Here is a 23,030-nt window from a genome sequence, read left to right on the forward strand (position 1 = left end):
GCGGTAATGCACACTTAAAAGTTGTTTGCCAACCGCCATTAAAAGAAAGAAGAAGAAGAAGAAGATCCGATCGATGTGATCGGTGATCCTGCGTTTTTGATCTAATATTTATCCATCTTTTTTTTTAAATATATATTAAAGACTGTTTAATGACTCTGTTGCTGGCAGAAGACACTGTTTGAAGGATTTAAAGGTATGTCATTGTCTGTTTTCTTCTGGTTGATGTTTATAGCCTATGACGTCTTTATTAATAATCCCCTTTATTACTCATACCTAAGAAGTTAATGTGTTATTGTTTTAAACATGGTCGTCAGGTGTGTTAAAATCAGTTTAACATCAGTTATAATGACTCTTCTCTTCATGTGTTTTAAAGCATCATTTTTTTATTTTTTCTGGTTATAATACAGTCAAATCTGCTCACCTTTATTTAACTCTTTATATAATACAAAGTTTCAAAGCAGCTTCACAGTAATATATAAGTCTACTGGATTTGACATTGCTGATCTGATTAAGCTTTTAATTAGGCTTTCTTGGCAGGCATCAGTTTTAATTTCATCCACAGATGTGAGTCTCTTGACTGTCACGTGTGTGCAGAGATAAACACAGTGTTGATGTTCTCTGATCTCCCAGCATGCAGTGCACAGCCTCCTCTCCTCATGAGCTCCCGCAGACGGGCAGCGATCGGGCCAAACTCACCCAGTGTCCCGCCAAGGACTCGTCCTCCATAGACAGCGCCTCTGAGCTGGGCGGCCCCAGAGCGCTGACCTTTGACCTGCTGAACATGGTGATCTGCTTCAAGCGGATGGCCATCTTCCTGGAGCCCGTCACAGACACGCTGGAGGTGCTGCGGTTCCTGCTCGGGTGAGACACGGCCCTTACAAATCACACTGACACCTGCACATCTCGCACTGCTTCTGTACTTCAGGAGACTGTATCATGTGACTCTCATCAGAAGGCTTTTGTGTTTGTTCCAGTTGTGAAACGCATCTCTGAGTTGTTTTTGCTGCTGTGTGTCCCAGTGTTCAGCTCTGATGCTGTGTGTCCCAGTGTTCAGCTCTGATGCTGTGTGTCCCAGTGTTCAGCTCTGATGCTGTGTGTCCCAGTGTTCAGCTCTGATGCTGTGTGTCCCAGTGTTCAGCTCTGATGCTGTGTGTCCCAGTGTTCAGCTCTGGTGCTGTGTGTCCCAGTGTTCAGCTCTGATGCTGTGTGTCCCAGTGTTCAGCTCTGGTGCTGTGTGTCCCAGTGTTCAGCTCTGATGCTGTGTGTCCCAGTGTTCAGCTCTGGTGCTGTGTGTCCCAGTGTTCAGCTCTGATGCTGTGTGTCCCAGTGTTCAGCTCTGGTGCTGTGTGTCCCAGTGTTCAGCTCTGGTGCTGTGTGTCCCAGTGTTCAGCTCTGATGCTGTGTGTCCCAGTGTTCAGCTCTGATGCTGTGTGTCCCAGTGTTCAGCTCTGATGCTGTGTGTCCCAGTGTTCAGCTCTGATGCTGTGTGTCCCAGTGTTCAGCTCTGATGCTGTGTGTTTTAGGTGGAGGATGCCGCTGTGCTCCCTGTCCAGCTGCGTTCTGCTCAACATCCTCTTCCTCACGCTGAGTGAAGGTGAGACTCCAGTAGACGGCCGTAAATGTGCACAAATATTCTCACACAGGAACAGTTATGGCATAATAAGTGTGGTTAACCCTATAAAGCCGACTGTATTATACTTGATACACACATTTCTTAGGGCTTTAAATGATCAACATGATGTTGCACTCGAACTACTACATGCCTTCTGTCGTCTGATGGATACTTTATATTCTTTTAGCAAGTAAAATATATAATTGTATAAAATATATAAAAATTAATATAATTGTTCTATGTAATTCAAGTCTTCAAGTTGTGGTTCTTGAGTCTTTTTGCTGTAAAATATAAAATTAGTTTCATAAAGTAAATGTGAGAATAGCTTTTAGTTTGTTAGTAATATTTCAAGATTATCATTTTCTGGACTGAAGTGACTCAGATTTACTAGATTATCCATAAATATTTTTTTTTACAAAAGTCATGTTCAAATGTATCAAATATGATCATCAGGGTTTTGAGGAAGCTTTATTTGTTCATCTCTCAAATATCATTGAATTGCATTACATTATATGTTTTAAAATTACAGAGCTTTGATGATAAAACTATCATTTGATATCATCAGATATAGAGTGACGACTGATATTAATATGCATTATGTAAGTAGTCTGTTATCCTGTTATAAAGATTTACATTACAAGCGATCAGAAATTCTTCTTACTTTTTGGCAATATAAATATCAACTGCCCCATATTTCATATTTTTGCTCAGTTTGGGCCTGTGAATAAAGCTGAGGTGTTTCCCCCCCCCTACATATTCTCATTATATCCGACTATATGAGTCATAAAAGCCTTATGTGTCAAATATGATAATCAACGAAAAACAAACTTTTTTATGTCCTTTTATATTCTGTCTAAATCTGAAATATTTAATGTCAGGCATTTCAGGGTAAAGATGATCTTTAGTTGCTAAACTTCTCCTGCATGTACAGTAGATTGATTACATTACATTTCAGTGCATTAATATACACATAAAAAACTAAATATATGACAGAGTGATCAGGACTCAAAGCTGAAAATGTTTTTTTTTTGATACTTTCTTTTTATTGTTTTTCTTTAAACATTATACATGGGGGTAGGGGTTAACAAAAAACAAAACAACAACAACAACAAAAAAAAAACAGACAAACAAAGGAATGAAAAAGAACATGTTGGATCACCATGTTTCTACAGTTTGATCCTTTCTCAATGTTAATGTGATGGTCTTTGTTCTGTCGATTTTATGTATTCAGTCCATTTCTCCCACTTTTGGCAGTATTGATCCTCTTGAGTCCTTATTCTGTAGGTCAGTTGTTCCATAATATGTATTTCGTTCATAACTGTCATCCAATCGTCCTGTAATGGTGGTTCAATCTTGTACCATTTTCTTGTAATTGCCTTTTTACAGGCTGCTAACATAATTTTCAATATGTATCTATCTTCTTTCAACACATTTCCCGTAATGACACCAAGATATAATAATGTACAGGACATGGGTACAGCATAACCCAGAACTTTGCCTATAACTAAGTGAACATCTTCCCAAAATTTTGCGATCTTAGGACAGAGCCAAAACACATGCGAATGATTCACGTTTACATCTCCACAGCTTCTCCAACATGGCTGTGGTAATGAAGTATGTTTATTCCTAATTTTCGGTGTTATAAAAAATCTAATTAAATTTTTCCAGCAATGTAATCTCCAGACACGCGATGATGTTGTTGATTGCTGTGTTTTCCAAATATATGACCATTCATCATCAGATATGTTCACTCCCAACTCTCTCTGCCACTTGAATTTTACATACATTGTTGTATTTCCTCTTGCCTCCATTATATGTCCATAAATTGTAGAGATTATTCTAAATTTCTTTGCGTTGTAGGCCTCAATTATGCTTTTGATTGTTGGATTTTTGTCCAGATTTACACTGGGTTTTATTTTTTTATTGAAAAAGTCCCTTATCTGCAAATATCTGAAATGATCTTGATTACTTAGATCGTATTTTTGTTTAATCTCCTGAAAGCTCATGAAATTCCCATTTTTAATTAGTGTGCATATTGCTGTTAATCCATTATGAATCCATTGTTTAAATCTTTGGTCAAGAGAACCAGGGATGAAACCCTTGTCATAAGCTATCCACCGAAGCAGTCCGAGCTCTTTCTCTAATTTGTATTTTCGTACCAGATTAAACCAAATTTTTAGCGTAAACTGAGTGACTGTATTCACCTGTTTAATTACACTCATTGCTTCTTCTCTGTCTCCAATAAGACTTTGAATTTCTCTTCCTTGTACCGATTTTTCTAAATTCTTCCATTTGGCTATATAATCTTTGTCACACCAACAAATTACATGCCTAATTTGTGCAGCATGAAAATATCCCTTAAGATATGGCAGTGCCAAACCCCCCTTATCCTTTTTTATCTGTAATGTTTCAAATTTGATTCTCGGTCTGCGGCCATTCCATATAAACCTTGACATGATTTTGTCCCACAGTCTGAATTGTTTTTCGGGTATCTCAATGGGTAGTGACTGAAAGAGGTAAAGAAGTCGGGGTAGAACACTCATTTTTATGGTCTCTATTCGTGAACCAATGTCTAACGGAAGGAGTGCCCACCTGTCAAAATCACTCTTAATTTCCTTATCTAGTTTGACATAATTATGTTCATATAGATCATCAGTGTTTTGTGTTAAAGTGACCCCAAGATATTTCATTTTTGTTGCTCTCCAGTTCAGATGATATTTTTGTTGTATGATTTTGGATGGTAAATAGTTAAATGTTAAAATCTGTGTTTTGGTCAAATTAAGTTTGTATCCAGAATAAAAGCCAAATGTCTCGAGTTGGTTGATTAGTATGGGAATGCATGTGTCTGGGTCCTCTAAAAAACAGACCACATCATCGGCGAAAAGTCCAATGATGTGTTCCTCTTCCCCAACCTCTATTCCTTTAAGATTACTATTTTGCCTGATTGCTTGTGCCAGGGGCTCTATGAAGATTGCAAACAAGGTTGGAGAAAGACAGCAGCCCTGTCTGGTAGATCGTCCTAAATTTATGCTCTCAGTTAGACTGCCATTTATTCTTATCCTTGCGGTCGGGTTTTGGTAAAGCGTTTTAATACATCTGACAGCTTTGTCGTTAAGTCCAAATTTCTCAAGTACCTGGTATAGAAAAGTCCAATTTACGCTATCAAAAGCCTTTTCTGCATCAAGGCTTATTAAGGCTGCACATTTTCCCTTTTTTAGAATATGGTTGATAATATATAAAGTTCTCCTTGTGTTATCTTGGGCTTGACGTCCCTTAATAAAGCCTGTCTGGTCTTCATCTATAATGTCACTGATAAAATATTCATATCTTTTGGCGATAATTGAGGTATACAATTTATAGTCAACATTGAGTAGTGATATGGGTCTATAATCTGAACAAGTCTCACTGTTGTTTTTCTTGGGGATCACTGATATTACCGCTTCATTCCAGGAAGGGGGCATTTCACCATGTTCAAGTGTGTAGTTGAATGAATTTTCGAGTAAAGGTATAAGCTGTTCATTAAATGTTTTATACCACTCGGATGGTAGACCGTCACTGCCGGGAGATTTGTTTGTTTTTAATTTGTTTATTGCTTTCTCTATCTCTGCTTTTGTGATGGGTGAAGTCAGATGATCATTCTGATTTTTTCCAATTGATGGTAAGTCCAGTTTCTCAAGAAAAGCTTTCATTTGGTCGATGTTCGCGGAGGGAGGCTGACTGTATAAATCTCTATAGTAGTTCATAAACTGAGTTCCAATCTCTTTGGGGTCATGAATTATTTGATTCGTATTTGTATCCCTTATCTTGTGAATTGTCCGATCTGCTTGCTGTTTTTTCAATTGTTTTGCCAATAATTTGGCTGCCCTTGGTCCCGCTTCATAATAGGATTGTTTTAGAAATCTGGTCTTCTTTTCAATTTCTGTGATTAGTATTTTATCTATATTATTCCTAAATTCTTTAATTTTTGGAAGTAGTGAGGGGTCTTGTGTAGTTTTGTGTTGCTGTTCGGTTATAAATAGCTTCTCCTTCTCCTTTTTGTAGACCTCCTCTCTGTTTTTTTTAATTGCTGCCGTCTTAGCAACTAGTTTTCCCCTTATAACTGCTTTGAGAGCATCCCATAAAATAACTGGGGTAACCTCTCCATTGTCATTTTCATTTTGATAGGTTATGATGTCTTTCTTTAGTTCCTCCACACTTGACTTGTTATTTAACATTCCTACGTTTAGCCTACATAACGTATTTTTCTCTTGTACTTTCAAATTAACTGTAAGGAGAACCGCACAGTGATCAGACACATCTGTTTGTTGAATTTCACACTTCTTTACCCTATTTAAATCATTCTTATTCATGAAAAAGTAATCGATTCTAGCATAGCTGTTGTTAGGGGGAGAATAGTGCGTGTAGTCTCTTTTAGAAGGATGTAACTCCCTCCATGTATCAACTATCCCAAATTCTTTAAGTGTTCTCTTGACCATTCTCATAACCGGGTTGGTATGCTTATTTTTATTTGTCGTGTCTAGTTTACTGTTCATCACAATATTAAAGTCACCACCACATATTAAGACTCCGTCCATTTCTAAAATCATGGTATCAAATAGGGTTTTAAAGAATTGTTTTGCACTATTGGGTGGAGCATACACGTTGACCAGTGTCACCATTTCGTTCTCGAGTTTTCCTTTCACAAAAATAAATCTCCCTTCTTTATCACTAATTTTTTTGATACATTCAAATTTCACTGAGTTGGATATAAGTATGATCACACCTCTTCTACACCCATGACGGTATGAGCTATAAAATGAGTTGGTATATCCAAACCTCTTAAGTTTCTCGCTCTCCAGACTAAACAGGTGCGTTTCTTGTAGAAAAATAATCTGTGACTTATCCTTCTTTAATTTGGTCATTATCTTCTGACGCTTCATAGGATTATTTAGACCATTAACATTCAACGTCAGTATTTTAGTATTATACTCTACCATTTCTAATGGGTTTGAGCGGCAATCCAACACTGAACATAGAGAACAAAACCAAAGAACAACAGTTGAACTCTGAACAATGTGACTTCCAAAATAGAGATGTACTTATCCATCCCTTGTGGTCCCTGTTGGTGGGAGGAGGGTTTTGTGCCTCACTGTAGTGGGGGCCCTCCCTAGCTGTGAGAGAAAACCCACAAATACTAGAATTGTCCAACATTTTGTGCTTGCTGCAAAACACTTCCTCTTGTCGGTTCAACTGATCTATAAACTTAAGTCGTGAGTCATTATATATAATATGACCCAGATTTGTGCGTATCAGACTAATATTCTTTAGTACAAAAGTAATATTGTTTTTAACAAAAAAGATAATGATGTTCGAGTTCACCCCGCGACGTAGACTTTATCTTTTCATCCATTGCAGTTCTCTTGGTGTGAGTCTCGTCTGAACTCCGTCAGCCTCTCCCTTGCACGCTGAGCTGCGCTGTCTGGAGTGTTGGTGGTGCGTTTCCATGGCAACGCTGCATTCAGTCGCTCCTCCGCTGCCGCGGCGGCGTTCGCTTTGGTCACCACCTCCACCTTGATTCCGCGTCGATTCAGGTCCCGTGCTGCCTCATCCGCTGTGCTGTATATCACCAGACCGGAATCCCAGTAAACCCGCATCTTCGTGTAGGGTGTCTGATACCGGATCCCCTTCTCCCTCAGAGCCGCTTTGATAGGTCCGTACATCTTGCGCCTCTCCATGACGTCTGTTGCATAGTCGTTATCAAAGTAAAGTCTTTTCCCGTTAATCTCGATCTTCTGTTGCCACGCTTTCCTCAGGACCAACTCTTTGACGTGAAACTCCAGAAAGTTAACGATTATTGATCTCGGGGAAGAGGCAGCTGCTGGCTTTGGAATCAATGCTCTGTGTGCCCGCTGGACACGGAGCTCGAGACCCTCTGGCAGGGTCAGGTGGCGTTTAAACAACTCGTTAACAAACTCAGTGACAGATCTTCCTTCTTTTTCCTCCGGCACCCCGTAAATCCTGATATTATTTCTTCTTGAGCGGCTCTCGAGATCGACAACTTTGTCCCGCATCTGTGTGTTTTCTTTCACCACCGCCAGTAGCGTTTCTTTCATCTCCAAGCAGGCCGACTCCATGTCAGCTATTCGGGTTTGTGTCTCAGCTATGTTGGCGTTTTGGCTCTGAAGCTCCTGCAGAACTTCACCTTTAAACTGCGAGAGGTCATCTTTCAAAACTTTCTTCACGTCGTTTTTAAATTCGTCCAGGTCCCGTCTCATTCCTTGTTTAAAATCTTTTAGCTCTGTACGAAGCATCGTTAGAGATTGAAGCAGAGCTTTCTGGTCAGTGCTAGCTTCCCCTGGCATAGCGGTGCTAGCTTCACCTCCGTTATCGTCGTTTTCCTCGTGTACAGTAGGCTCGATCACTTCTGGGTTTTGTTGCGTATCACTCGCATTTTTATTCATCATCTGACTCCTTAGCTTTCTCCCTCCGTTCATACTTAAATTAAAACGATCTCAGTGTTATTTATATTAACAGGAGGTACTTTGTCCAAACCGACTTGAGGAGCTCGCTATTATGCGTCCATCTTGTTGTAGCACCGCACCGGAAGTCCAGCTGAAAATGTTTTTTGTGATAATATCCATATGACTGCATGTCATCAAGCTTATTACACGTCTGCTTTCCAAAACTATAAACAAATGTACATTAAATATTGATTTAACTTTAAATGATTGTATTAGGTGAGAAGAAAAAGCGTAGAGTGAGAAGTGTAACATGAAACTAGAAGAGCTTTAACAGTCAATTATACAGATTAGCGCTTGTTATATAAACTCAGAATCCTCATGAGAGATGCAGAATAAAGAGAAGATGAAGGTGATGTTCCCTCTGTCTGCAGGCGCGTGGGTCTCTCTGCTGCTGCTGGCGGCCTCTGCTCCGGCTCTGCTGGGATACCTTGGCAACTGTTGCCAGGGCGCGACCAGTGAGACGGCGGTTCAGAAGAAGAAACACCATGCGGTCCAGCGGCGAGACCTGCAGACGGTCCACATGAGCAAACAGGAGGCCATGCTGGAGGTCAAGGGCATGTGAGTGAGCAGGACTGTGGCGTTTGAGTCATGACATCATCAGCACTGAGACTGAGAGATGAAGGGTTGTGTGTGTGTTACAGGCTGAAAGGGATAGACGACGTTTTGACCCAGGCGTGTGTGTGTGCAGAGTCTGTGTATAAAGTGTTTCACTGGGAGAGCCACACGTGTCCTCTATGTGAGTATCGCAGAGATGCTCCAGAATCACAAGTTCTGATCTTCCTCTGTGAAAATGTACCATGGTAATAATTTTTTTTGTTCTTTATTGTTACTTTGTTACTTCAGTGAAACTGTGACAGTGTGTATTAACATCCACTGTCCGTAAAAACATAAAATAAATAATAATATGATGATAATAATATGATTCTAAAAGTTCTATTTGAGTGTTTTTAATGAGTAAAGTTTGATGACAAATCCAGGTCTGAAATTTTTAAATAACTTTGAAAAGCTTGAAGTTTTTACTCAGAAAAAGTAAAACAATCGTACTAGAATGTTTTAGCCTGTTGCTAACAAGATTAACACATTGCTAGCATGATTAGCATGTTAATAGCATTAATTAGCACTAGGGCTGTGGAACGATTAATCGCAATTAATCCCATCCAAAATAAATGTTTGTGTTTATATAATATATGTGTGTGTACTTTTGTATAATTATTTTTGTATATATAAATACACACTTTTTTTTATAAATATTATATTGAAAATATTATATTTATAATATTAAATAAATATGTATATTTATAATATTGAATTTAGAAAACTGGGTCCAACTTTATTCTCCATTATGATTAATCTTCCAGGGGATATAGGGAGGTCTTTATTCACAGATGATGCTTTATGGAAGAAAGGTAGAAATGTTGAGTATTTTAAAGAAGATGCAGGAAGGAATTGATCAAGTTGAAAATTGGGGAATAAAATGGGGATTTAAGTTCTTAGTGGAAAAATCAAAAGTATCAAAAAAAGAAAAAGTTGGTCAAATACTAGGCTTAGGTGTAATTTGTCTATTTATCTTTATGAAACGTATATTAACATATGTAATATGTATAATAAGCATGAAAAGTAGCCTTGATGGTATGATTAATTCATTTTGAGCAATGAATCCAAAAAACTGCATTTATGTTTTGTTTGTTTTTTGTTAACTAGATTCTTTATTCAGATTTAATCTACACTGATGATCATCATAATAATACTACAGTTTATTGTATTTATATTTTAGGGTATACGATTCACAGATGTGGATTAGATTGCAGAGCAAGGCAGTGTTTCCACTGTAACTCAATGCTGTTATGTAAACCTTCATGAAGCATCTGTCTATTTGCAAGGGTAAGCACTCAGTTGTTCCTTCACTGACACCAACCACACAATACACTTACAAATCTTATCACCACAAAATAATTGTAATAATTGTGGCAAAATAATTTGCCTGTAGGGCGTACTCAACGGGAAGACTTCAAAGTTGTTTCCTCAGAGGTCCTCTTGCCTGGTGCCCGTCTACCTTGACCGTGAAGAACAACAGGACACCCTTTATGCTCTTCTGAAGTCAGCACTGCAAACACCAACACGACTGAGCTTCACGGATGAAGTGTAGTTCATCTTTAGTGTTCTGTGTCCAGAGGTATGCATAACAATATAATGTATGTGTGCATGTTTCTGCACTTTCAAACCCTAATGTATGCTGCTTATGGACAGACCTGTGTAGATTTGAATTAACCATTTTCTTCTGATAGCGCATCATGGCCTGGTGGACTGCAGGATTTGTCTCTGCATGATCCTTCTTCTCTGGTCCAGATTTTCATCACAGGTAAGAGTAGAAAATGCATTTGTCCAATGTATCCTTTTTTAAGCGTTAACATAATTTCTGTGATTATGTTCTCCATTTACTATTTCAGTGAAGTGGAAGAATTGAATAGAGGGATAGAGAAACAATTGAGAAAAGAGGGGAGAACATCCAATTGGTAGGAAGTGCTGCTGCATTCTTCACAATCTGGGCTTTAAATATTTAAAGGTCAGGAAAGTCATGTCAATAACATGTTATTTCTATTCATATTTCTTGCATCTCTCTATTAGTTTTTTTCTCAGTTAAGAGGGGCTTTATTGACATGAAAGTTTTAAGAACCTTTTGTTCCCATCAAAATATTTTATCTGTTGATGTTCATGCCGTAAAATCTTCATATTTCCACAAGATCAACAGCGCTTCAACACACAAACACTCTTCAAGACATTCAACTCTCTCCTCTGTCCACCTCCTCTTAAACTGCTGATGATTTTGCTAACTTCTTCACCAACAAAACAACAACTATCAGCAGTCAGTTCTCAGCTCCACACACACAGGAACCCAGACCAACCTCTCCCACAGCCAATAACCTTCTCTCCTCCTTCTCTCCACTAACCGATGAAGAAGTATCTAAACTTCTCCTCTCCAGTCATCCTACCACCTGTCCTCTAGACCCCATCCCCTCACACCTTCTACAAGCCATCTCTCCCAGCACTCAAACACATTAAACACATCACTTGTAGAGAGTTACAGACCTGTCTCTTCTACCATTCATAGCGAAAACACTTGAACGAGTTGCTTTCAACCAAGTAACATCTTTCCTGTCTCAGAATAACCAGCTGGATGTCAACCAGTCTGGTTTCTAGAAAGGGCATTCAACCGAGACGGCCAGCGATCGGGCCAAATTCACTCAGTTTCCCGCCGGGGACTCGTCCTCCATAGACAGCGTCTCTGAGCCTGGCGGCCCCAGAGCGCTGACCTTTGACCTGCTGAACATGGTGATCTGCTTCCTGGAGGCGTCTGATTGATACTTTATACTCTTTTAACAAGTAAAAGACCTTTAATATAATTGTTCTATGTAACTGAACTACGCCTTCAGGTTGTTGTTCTTGTGTGGTTGTGTTTTAAATCTACTGAGCTTTGATCATAAAACTAAGCATTTAAATATAATTTTACTAAGTTTCTATAGAGTTCTTGATAGAGATATAGAGTGATGACTGATATTTATGTGCATTTTATAGAAGCAGTCCATTGTATTGTCATAAAGATGTTGATTTACATTATGAACTATCAGAATTTCATCTTGTTTTTATTTTGGACATAATATCAACATCTGCAGCAAATTGCATATTTTTGCTCAGTTTGGCGCCTCTGAATAAAATTAAGGTGTTTTACTGAAGACAAAGTTCTCCACACTTGCAAAGGCCGTAGAAAATGAGTAAGAGTATCCAGAGGATCCAGCCTTGAACTAAATCAGGATACAGAAACACTAGTACTCATAGTCAATGGGTAATAATTTGACGTCATGCCTACAGATTCTGATAACATTACAGATCATTCGAGCAATGTAAGAAACTTTGGTAAGGGTCACAGGTGAATCATAAATGATAAATCTATATGGGCTGCTGTTGAATTCTCCTGGAGACTGTTCCTTTAGCAGGGTCACATGCGTCTCATAATAATATTAATAATAAACAACCCCTGAAAGCACAGTTAGATACAACATGGGCGATATATATTCCCTTCAGGGCTGAGTTGTGTCGGCACTTCACTGGATCAGAACATGAAAACTACATCCACACAGAATAAGAATAAAGTTCAAACTGACAATTCTCTTTCTACAAAATATGGCTCGTTTGGTTGTATGAGCAAATTAAGTACAAAACATGTTCATATTTATTCTCTGAAAGCCGGGCTAAACGAGTAAACACTGTTACTGCATTCTGACATCGATCAGACTCTTCATCACCTCTCAGATACAGATACAGACATTGCCTGTAATATAGATACCAGAATATATACACTGGTTTTAAGAAAACTATTGATTTCCAATTTAATATAAAAAGAGGGATTGTAAAACCCCTGCAGTTGTTGTTATATCACAGCTGAAGGTTTTGCTCCTCTGAGATCAAACTCACACCTCAGAGAACTGGATCTGACTGGGAATATAATACAACATGCAAGTGTGAAGAGTCTCTGTTGTAAAAGATAATCCACATTATAAACTGGAGACACTGCTGTGATTATTGATTCATATCATACAGTATCATATAATAATGTCATATGAACTAGTCAATCCTCTGAACAGATGTGTCGGCACTCAGCAGTAATTTCCCATAATGCATGTGTTACTGTCTGTGTTTTATTTCACTGACAGCTTTTAGATGATGGTGAATATGGAGCCACTGGAGAGACGTTATCATCAAAACCAAAGTCACGGTGACCTCACTGCTGTGTGTCTGTGATATTTCTATTAATGACTTTATATCAATGTAAATATTTTTGTGAAAGAAGATCTATTAAAATATTTTTGGCATCCATGTACTGGTGGACTTTTTTATCATCTCAGTCAACAGCTCAATATAATTAATGAGCAATTAAAAAGCTTGAGTTTTTTATTTGTGGGTTAATGGCCAATCCTGGATGTTTTGTTGGGATGCTATAGATAATGATGTTTATTATTATTATTATTATTATTTTACCATCCAATTTGTGAGAAATAGATTTTTTGGGACTATGAATTTAAAGGTAAAAGGGCCATTCCACCGAATGGGTGACATTTGCTTGTTGTAACTCTTCAAAATTAAACTTAAATTTTTTTCAACACTGAATCTACTACTACACATATTTAACTATTCAAAATGTGTATTGGTCAATCTCAGGCAACTTTATTAATTTTTTTACAAGGTTTCTAAGCAGAAGATGGACGCATGTTTCTCAGTCCTGTTACCGAAACTCATGTGCCATTTAAAAAGCATGTTTAAAAGCACGTCAATTAATTCCTTTGTTTTCCCCACAAGAAAGTGTTTATTTTAAAGAAATAGTTGGTTATATGTTCAAATAATTGATATTTGTGACAATAAAATCACTATATATTAAGGCAAGGTGTATTTTAATAAAAAAAACATTTTAATAAAAACCAAAAAAAGCTATATTTTCATTTTAAAGAAGTATTAAAGCCTCAGGTTTTAATTTTTTTTTTTTTATAATTTAATTTATTAAACAATTGTTTAAATGATGGACCAAACAAAACTGATAAAAACATTGGTTTAACTTTTTTTTTTTTTTTTTTAATTGTAACAGGAATGAACATATGGAGTCCATATGGTGTGCATGTGTGTGTATGAGAGAGACATGACTGTGCGCATTTCTTTGTTGAAGTGATGTACTATGTGCTAGTCGTACTTCACAGCGAAGGAGGTGGAAAGAGAAAGAAGGAGAGAGAGGTCTCTGTACTCAGCGCTGATCAGAGCACACACCACCAACACACACCACCAACACACCACCATCAAGCTGTTCTCTGTGGATGAGGACGATCTAGAGCAGGCAGTGCAGGCTATGCCTCAGAACATCCCAACAGTTCCCTCAACTATGCGCCTTTATCAAGTTGTGACCTTAGAAAGAGGTGGCCTTATCTGCCGTGGTGTAAGTTGTACATGCGTAGCTATGAAGAGGCTTCAGTGCCAGTGCCCTGGATCTCAGGCCTTCAGTTTCCTGCGTGACAATCAAACTCCAATACAAGACAACACGGTTGACTGGAGCAATTCCGAGGTCATTGGAAAGTGGTGTGTGGTTAAATATGGAGATGACCTTTACCCCGGGACTGTGATGGCAACAGATGATTCTTACGTCCAGGTGAAATGCATGTACAGCAGAGGTCTGAACAGCTTCTCTTGGCCTGTTCGAGATGATGTACTTTGGTATCTATTAGATGATGTACTTCGTCTCATCCCTGCTCCTTTGCCAGTCACTGCCCGCCATGTGGAGATACAGAGAGATGTATGGTTAGAGTTTACAAAGTAAAATGAGAAGTAGCTCGTCATTATCTTAGATCAGAGAGGTTTCTCTGCTGAATGAAATTGCCTTAGATCGAATTATTTACTTTCTGCCAAATGTTCTTACTTCTGTCACCACTTCCATTTTCTATTCCATGTTGTTTTTCTGTGGTACTGTTTGCTCTTTTTTAAATGGCAGCTGTTTCTTTAATTGTCACAGTATACATAAAATTGTGAGTTTTTACATGTTAAATACTACTAAGTGCATGATTAAGTTGGACGTTTTTACATATAATTTCCTTTGATGAAATTCCTTTCCTTTGTTGAGATTTTTAACTTCAACATGTAATGTGACGTTTGTATGGCTGTTCTCGGGATTTACAAACTACAAAAACATGTACTTACCCTTGTTATGTCCTGTGGATGAATTTTTTGTTGTTGTTGTATTGCCAGTTGGTTTTTATATGCCGAAAGATGATTTGTTTTAATAAAGAAATGTTTTCTTCTATGATTGTATTTTTCTAAATAATTCTAGATTACCTCCCATATGGAAGCAGATTGTCATGGCCTAATGTTCCATAGGTAACTAGTATGTATATGGAAGTAAATAAGTTCATAACTCTTGTCCATAATGCATGCAATTACATTACTGCAATGACAAACAATAGGTGACTAAAGACCCTCTTGGTTATTGAAAGCTCAGTTCTGTTACTGTCATTAATTTGATATTTTAAAAGAAAAATGACATTTGACAGTCAAACAGATCTCACCATAGTAACGTGCACTATATTGCATTTTGGACAAGACCCTTTTTAAAATAAATGTCTTGTCAAAAGTATACATATTTCTTAATTGTAATGTGATGTCATCCCTGAAACTGGACATTTTCAGTAATCTGAATGGCAATTATGATTTAAAACAGAATTTTTAAAAATATGACATAATCTGAATGAAAAGAGGGACCAAAATACTACTTATATATGTGCAAACTGTTGCATATTTGTAATTGGAAGTATTATATATAGTAACACTTTAGTCTGTAAGGAAAATATCAAAACATTAAATAAATAAACAGTCATAAAATAATAAATGGCATAGCTTGAGATGGCCCAACACAATTCTTGTCATGTTAAGATGTCTTAATTTAATGGGTATTGAAAAAAAATCAGTTTGAAACAATTATATTTTTCAAATTTTGAAAAGGCACCGATTTCGTGGAATGACCCATAAGAAATTACTACCTTAAAACTCATAATTCAGGTGAATTGTATTATATCAGCTAATATTTACAGTATTAAACCAACAAAACAGAGGACTCTACTCCCTCCTGTTACTTTAACTCACTCCTGTTATTTTTCATTCAAGTAAAAGGACTGAAAGTAACAGGATTGAGTTTTTAAGTAAAAATGTATCAAATACATGGCATATGGCCACATAGCATACATGCTAATAGCATGAGGACACTGAGCAAAGTCTAGTGACTTACCAAAAGTTTTAATTTTTTTAAATAAACAAATAAAATCTAAGAAATAATTTAGGTAACAGGACAGTATGTTGAGATTGACCATATTTATTATTATATTTCATGGTAAAGTTTAGAGATAGAGAGTGGGGGCATGCAGAAAATGTTATTTTTTTACTGTTCTGTGTAGTTTTTATTAATGTTTTTAATTATACATTGTAAATTTGTAGTTAGCTCAATGTGCAGGACATTTTGCTTAAAAATTAAATGTATTTTAGAGTTAATTTTCATGCAATTTTATACATATAATGTCCTGGGGACAGAAATGTCACCCTTTCGGTGGAATGGCTCAACACCGTTTCTTCACTGTTAATGTGTTTTCCATCACCGTTTGTTATTTTGATTTCCCCCTAAAACGCTTAAACGAAATATATAGCGTGAAAGTTTCGCAACACATTTTGTCTGTCAAAGTTCATGAATATTTAATTAGACGGACGCTGTTGTTCAGTTTGATTGGTCGAGTTTCAAACAGCTGACTGTTATATTCAACAGCATTGTTTCACATTAGCTAATCAGTTGTTGTTTCCATGTTCGTCTCTTGTTTTATTGACTTCCATCTTCCTCTTTTAGAGTAGTTCGACGCACAGATAGTAGGCCTATATACGCGAGAACAGCGTATAATCTCTTCGTCAGGTGTGTTTGGCATCATGTCGGGGGAAAAGATCTCGCCCGCCCCCTTTTCTGTTCACCTGAGGTGGTTTTCAAAGAGAAAGTAAAATCCATCGGCCTGCTGCCATTTTAAGACGGAAACATCTTGACATTAATATCAAAGTGTCGAGTTTCCTTCATTTAGCTTTTAGATTGATGGAACATCATGGAGGCCAGCATTATGACGACCCGTCCACAGATATATTTCCACACATGTAAGTGTTACAGATACAGTGATATAATTATATTTTAATTTTGTGTTTTCTATCTGCCGCCATGTCCCATAGCACCAATGTGTCTTGCGAGCTAGCCTATAATTTAAAGTGTAGGCTACTTATTTTTTTTTTATGGTTTAAAGTAGGATAAAGTAGACATATTTTGTTTGAATTTGCATTGGAAATGCCAATACATCGAGTTAGAAAAGATATAGTCAGACTGTGTTCAACGATGTGTTTTGACAATCTTCTTTTTTAAAACACTAGTACGATTTATGTATTTGGATATTTGGCTTCTGACATCATATTTACATGCATAATATTTTAATGATATAAACACTTTTAAAGTTATTTTGGCCCCAGTACAGGAATACCAATTGTAAATAATGTGGTGCAGGTTAATGATTTTTGTCAGAAAAGGCTATTATTTGCTCTGATATTCAACCTCGAAACTTGTCATGTAAAAGGTTTGGCACAAAACATGTTTTAAAATATTTTGTTTCATCCGTCCTGACCGCCAGGGGCACTAGTGGATCATCACAGTGCCAGCTAAATCCATAAATCAAGGGAAGAGAAAGGAACAAGAAAAATAACTACAATATAAATAAAAAGTGCCAGGGGGAGGTAGAAATATAAAAATAAAAAATACATTGAGGTATAAAAAATATAAAATAAATTGTGTATAGTTCACAAACCTTAATTCCTTTTAGCCTTTTATTGTATTGTCAGTGTAGACTGACTTTACTTAAGTCAACAGTCATAAAGTTTGGTTTCTTGTTAGAAAACCTTTTTCACCTCATTTCTAACATGATACGTTTGGTGTAATAAGAACCACACTTTTTCCTAGCAAATCAATTTATCACTCAATAAATAGTAATCAGAAACACATTTAAATAGCATGTGAGTGCCTGAAGAGACTGAACCAATTAAAATAGAAAACTTATTTTCTAAAATATATTTTAAAAAATGTATGTAAAAATAGTTTTTACATACATTTTTTGCTTAGGCAACGCTTTTGGCAGTATTTTGGCTTTTAATCAACAATCAATCATTATCACAGTGTCTTATTCTAAATTCCCTTGATGTTTTGTTTCAGTTCAGTCCAGATGCAAAGACCAAAGTCATCAGAACCCAGCTGTGTGTCCATGAAGAGTGACCGGTCAATGGATCCTCCACCTAAGCTTGGTGGACACACTGATCATGGGTTTAGGTAAACACTTTAAACCGTTTGTCTTATTATATCTTCTGTGCTGAATTTAAATATTTTTTCAGTGCCTGTATTCATTGCATGTCAGAAGATAAGCTCTTGTTATCATGTATTCAACATTATATATCACATTATAATTAATTCAGTCACCTGGGTTTTGGGGCCAATACAATGTTGTTGTTGTTGTTTTTGACAAGTAAGGACTGTGGCCGTTGCTTTGTCTTCTGTATTAAAGGTAGGGTAGGTGATCCTGTTCAGAAACACTTTTTTTTATATTGGGTGAAATGGTCCTTCCATCCTGATAGTAGTCAATACATTATGTGTTTAGAAAAAGGAATGAAAAAAATCAGACCTCTGTAGCAGCTGCAGGACAGTAAAAACTCTGACCAATCACTGCCATTCGGTGCGAATGTAAAGAACCAATCAGATGCCTTCATGTCTCGTGCCCGCCCCGAGCCCCACTGCGCGCGCTGCCCGGCGTGCACTCATCACATGTCACCGTTCCCGGAAATATTCAGCTCAAAGCACCTGCATATGCAGTCAGCGAAGGCAAACAAGGCAAAAACTACTTCCTCGGACCCTGCCCGCACTCTTGAACGACCTCCTCTGCTTCGCCCTCAACCCCGGACCTGTCCTCGAGCCGACGATGCGGTACTTTTCTCCGGACTCGGAGTGTACGTTAGTCTTCATTAGAGTCAACAATGTTTTCATCATGGAAACTCTTACATGCAAAACACCGTATATGTTATGAATCTTACACGAAATTCATCTTCATCACAGTGTAACTGATGGTAATGGAAAAACGTGTATCAATGCAACCTGTTTTTAGTTTTGCCTTATAAATATAGCTCGTTACCGAATGAAACTTTACCATTATCGATATGCTAGCTTGATAGTGAGTACTAAAAGAAATCTTATTTGTTTATATTCATAGTGATAAAGTTAGGTATTTTATTACATGTAATTCTGACATGATGTCACTGTATGTACTGCGCTCCTTCCTCTCCACTCGTCTCAGGTAATAAATGCGTCTTGTTCCAGCCTGAGCGTTTGGCGTCGCGCGTTCATGTGTTTTGGGGGCGTGGCTTTGGAAGGAGCTCAGAAGGGAGGGGGTGGAGTGAATGGAAATAATGAGCTGTGTTTATTGCAGATTAAAAGGTCTACAGTCACTCGATTTTTAAATTTTCTTTTTCAGAGTACTTACATTTTAATTATGTATTGGTATATAAAGACAGTTTAAACAAATTTGGAATGTTTTTTTTTTAGAAAAATGATTACCTACCCTACCTTTAACAGCGTAAACCCAATCACAATGCACGCGCACCTCCTAGTGTTCTTTATATAAAACACAAAGAAAAAAACCTACATGATACTATTGCTTAATAACTTAACAGCTTTAACTAAAAATATACACAAGCTTAACTGAAATTATTCTCATAAGAGTGTTTTCCAGCATTATGATAGAAATATTAAAGTGTTTAAAGCTTAAATTTTCATAAGGCACTAATTTGCAGACTCTCAATAAGCTGCAGTTGCAGGATCCACTTGTTTAAGCAGCAAATAAATGGGTGGTGTGCGACTGGACCGATTCTGGATTGTAGTGGTGGGCCGCCTGGGCTGATATTTTTTTTTTGTCCCAGTCCAGCCCTGAGTTTAGTGGTGCCGTGCAGGTAAGATGAAGGGTAAGTTGAGACAGGGATGTTTGCAGCAGTATTTATTCTAATAAACGAGATAATCTGACAGTAAGGGAGCACACAAATGCAACTTAAACAGCTTTGCATTTACACAAAGACAATAAACAACAATGGACTGATTAAATTGAGTGATCAAACATAGCCATGCTAATAAGAGTGTGTGAATAACATTGTTGTGTTCAACTTCAATCCACAGACTGGACCCTCCAGAACCCAGCTGTGTGTCCATGAAGAGTGACTGGTCAATGGATCGTCCACCTAAGCTTGGTGGACACACTGATCATGGATTTAGGTAAACACTGAACTAAAGTATCTTTATCTTATTACATATTACATCTGTTTTAACATTCTTTTAAAAGAATTGTTCAAATGTAATGTTGTGAAGTGTCTTCAATGTCTGTGTGCAATGCATTTTAGAATGAAGATCATAATTTACAGCTTCGATATGTAGACTATAACAGTTAATAGTTCAGTCAGTCACGTTCAACGTTACGTCAGAACTGAACTGACTAATTGGGAACGTTACGTCAGAACTGAACTGACTAATTGGGATCTTTGGGATTACAGCAGAGAGCCATCATTTTATTACACAAGGTGATATATGGATATCGCCCTCCCGGCGGCCCTCCTACTCCTCTTTTCCATTGCAGACTGTGGAGCTTCCGCCTTTATATATATGTATATATATATATTTATTAGGGGTGTAACGGTTCACAAAATTCACGGTTCGGTTCGATACGATACACTGGTGTCGCTACAGCAAAAAGAAAGAAATGCCAGAGAAATTTCCTTGATTTTTTTTTAATTTTTTTTAATTTTTTTTAAACAAACATAAAGTATGATAATTTTTTACTTTGAGCAATGATGGAGCTATACTTGACTCTTCTTAGGAGCATATACAACAAAAACAGCTCCTTGCTCCTTGAGAAAAAATGAAATGTAATATTGTTGTAGATATAAACAAAGGTTTATTTTATTTCAGATTTACATTTGAGGGCAGCAATTTTATTCATAATGTGGAAATAAATCCGACATAACATTACTTGAAAGCATTGTAGCCTACTATTCCTGCCAAACTTCCATGGTCACAGTTAGTGTTACTACAGTAAATCCATGGTGAATGTTGCTGATCTGTGGACACTGGATAGTTCATTCATGGCACAATATCTCTCCTGGTTTACACTTCAGCGCTGTTTGATCCGTTAATAACGAGAAATGTGAATGCTTCTCACTAGATCTCGCAGCGATGTTATTACTTCAGTGACAAATTCAAATGCTTTTCTTTACTTCTCTTAGCGCTGTGTAGTATCAGTGTCGCTTGATCAAGATCGGCTCGCGCTGCATTGGTCAAAACCATAGACTGTAAAAAAATATGGACGTAGTGTCTGTGACGTCAGCCGTAGGTTTCTGAAGACCGTTTTTGAAGCCTAAAGTGGGCGTGGCCGACCGTCGCCATCTTGGCAGTGCGTCACTCCCGAATTTATTTATTTTTACAGTCAGACAATTAGCTGAGGTAACATGACGGCTAACAGACAACAGACAAACGGCTAATGATGACTAATGACCACAGCAGTGGGAATATAATTTAAATGGATGAGTTATAAAAAAATTCACCCCCCTCACAGTTGTCATGAAGGGCAAAATTAGCTGTATAGACCAAAGCCACTTTTTGCTCCAGGCTGTAAACATGTTTTTTTTCTGCTGTAAAGTTGGGCATTTCAACATGGGGGAGATACAGATTTGACTCACTTTTGCATCCAGCCTCAAGCGGCCAGTCGATGAATTGCCGTTTAATTCACTTCCGTGTTGGTTTCAAGAGAGAGACAGGGAGGTTGCCGCTTGGTACCGAACCGAAAGCCTCGAACGGTTCAATATGAATACGTGTATCATTACACCCCATTTATATATATATATATATATAACATTTTTCTTCAAGGCTTGCACCTTGGAACCTATTTCAAGGTTTGCGTTCTCGAGACACCAGGCACTGTTGTTGTGCGAATGAGCAGGTCTGAGCACGTTAAAGGGGAAATGAAACGTCCATGTTTTGGCACTGGTAGTAGCTACATATATTAGAAAAATCACCTTGCCAAACATTTTATTTTAAAAAGTTGGTAAAACCACAGATATGACAAAATTATTTTCGTAATTTCTAGCTATCTAGCGAGTCGCCATTTTGAAGTGACGTCACAGCCTACGTAACGGGGTTGGTTGGTTCCGCTGGTGAGTGAAGAGAGTGAGGGGCGTGACCAAGATGGCAGCCTGAACGGTCGCAATTTTGAGTGCTTGCACCAAGTTGTCCTATAAATGTTGCTTATAAGCAGTAATTAGATGTTCTGGTTCTTTATTGAGCTGTAATAGTCTGTTGCATCTTTGACAACTTCTTTTTGCTTCACTATAGTTCGTAAAAGAGGGCTCTCAGCGTGTTCTGAAAAGGAAAAGGGTAATGCTAGTGCTGCTAGCACAAGCACAATCTCAGTGGTTAGCAGCGGGCATGATTATGTTGTCAGCATGAGCGAAGAGGATTCATTTAGCTTGGCAGAAGAGGAGTTCCCAGCTCTGCCTGCTACTCCAAGCAAGCCACCAGCTGCTAAAAAAAAGGCCAGTGATAATACGAGTGTTGATATTTCCTCTCAGCTGGCGAACATAACGCAGCTGATTAACTGCCGCTCTGACGCGATAGAGCGAAAGATCTCCGACCTGAGAGAAAAAGTGGATGCTGTGTCGTCTGATTTAAAAACTGTCACAGCAAAGGTGGTGTGCTTGGAGCGGCGCGTGGATCAAATTGAACAGCCAGTTAACAAAATGGAGAGAAGAATGGATGATCTAGAAACCTACATGAGACGGCGCAACCTGAAGATCATAGGCATTCCAGAGGCAGCTGATGAAAATATTTGCGGGACAAGGGTTTGCAGTTCAGAGAGGACTTTTCCAAAGGAGATCGCGAGAGAAGGATGAAGTTGTGGCCGGAAGTTCAAAAAGCTCGAGCGGCTGGGAAAAATGCTTACTTTGTTGGAGGCAGAGCCTTTGTACAAGGGCAAGGTGAAATTATCCTCACGGTCGACTGAGTTAGGAACTAATGCTGTTGAAGACATGTGGGCTTCTGTTGAAGAGTTGAAGATATAAGACGCGTGTTTGCGTGATCTTGTATATCTGCCCCTTTTGGACAGTTACTGTTTCAGTGGTTGAAGCAAGAGAATTTTTTAATTTTTTATTGAAGAGATGCTTATTTGCACAAAATACAAGTCTTTATGGTGCTACATTATGTGGTCGACCTTTTTTGCCAACTTTATTTTAATATATTG

At 37.8% G+C, this 23,030-nt stretch overlaps 2 protein-coding genes and 1 long non-coding RNA gene across 6 annotated transcripts in view; 2 read left to right on the forward strand and 1 right to left on the reverse strand.

Annotated features, from left to right (window-relative positions):
* Positions 1-23,030, forward strand: part of LOC309494997 (uncharacterized protein) — a 730,899-nt gene that overhangs the window by 294,000 nt on the left and 413,869 nt on the right. The gene's annotated exons all lie outside the window — the stretch shown is intronic.
* LOC309495024 overlaps positions 1-23,030 on the reverse strand; it is a 214,082-nt gene that overhangs the window by 112,639 nt on the left and 78,413 nt on the right. The gene's annotated exons all lie outside the window — the stretch shown is intronic.
* Positions 53-12,984, forward strand: LOC309495010 (protrudin-like). 4 transcript variants are annotated; one of them, XM_082164544.1, is made up of 11 exons: positions 53-193; positions 631-861; positions 1,524-1,594; positions 8,484-8,670; positions 8,754-8,912; positions 9,887-9,993; positions 10,100-10,285; positions 10,398-10,471; positions 10,560-10,625; positions 11,275-11,493; positions 12,822-12,984. In XM_082164544.1, the coding sequence occupies exons 2-6, from the start codon at positions 632-634 to the stop codon at positions 9,942-9,944; spliced, it is 705 nt and encodes a 234-aa protein (XP_082020670.1). In that variant the 5' UTR covers positions 53-193; position 631; the 3' UTR covers positions 9,945-9,993; positions 10,100-10,285; positions 10,398-10,471; positions 10,560-10,625; positions 11,275-11,493; positions 12,822-12,984. The 4 variants fall into 4 exon arrangements, with proteins under 4 accessions (XP_082020670.1, XP_082020669.1, XP_082020668.1 ...); XM_082164543.1 differs by having other exon boundaries at positions 11,222-12,984; XM_082164542.1 differs by having other exon boundaries at positions 11,275-12,984.

This window comes from Leuciscus leuciscus (assembly GCF_965113295.1).
Source record: "Leuciscus leuciscus genome assembly, chromosome: 3".
In the NCBI taxonomy this organism is placed as follows: domain Eukaryota; kingdom Metazoa; phylum Chordata; class Actinopteri; order Cypriniformes; family Leuciscidae; genus Leuciscus; species Leuciscus leuciscus.

Excerpts from the sequence above, each read along its gene's own strand:
- LOC309495010 (XM_082164543.1), top strand. The coding sequence starts at position 632 with ATGCAGTGCACAGCCTCCTCTCCTCATGAGCTCCCGCAGACGGGCAGC. Across the intron at positions 1,595-8,483 it reads CTTCCTCACGCTGAGTGAAG|GCGCGTGGGTCTCTCTGCTG; the intron begins GTGAGACTCCAG and ends CTCTGTCTGCAG. Across the intron at positions 8,671-8,753 it reads ATGCTGGAGGTCAAGGGCAT|GCTGAAAGGGATAGACGACG; the intron begins GTGAGTGAGCAG and ends TGTGTGTTACAG.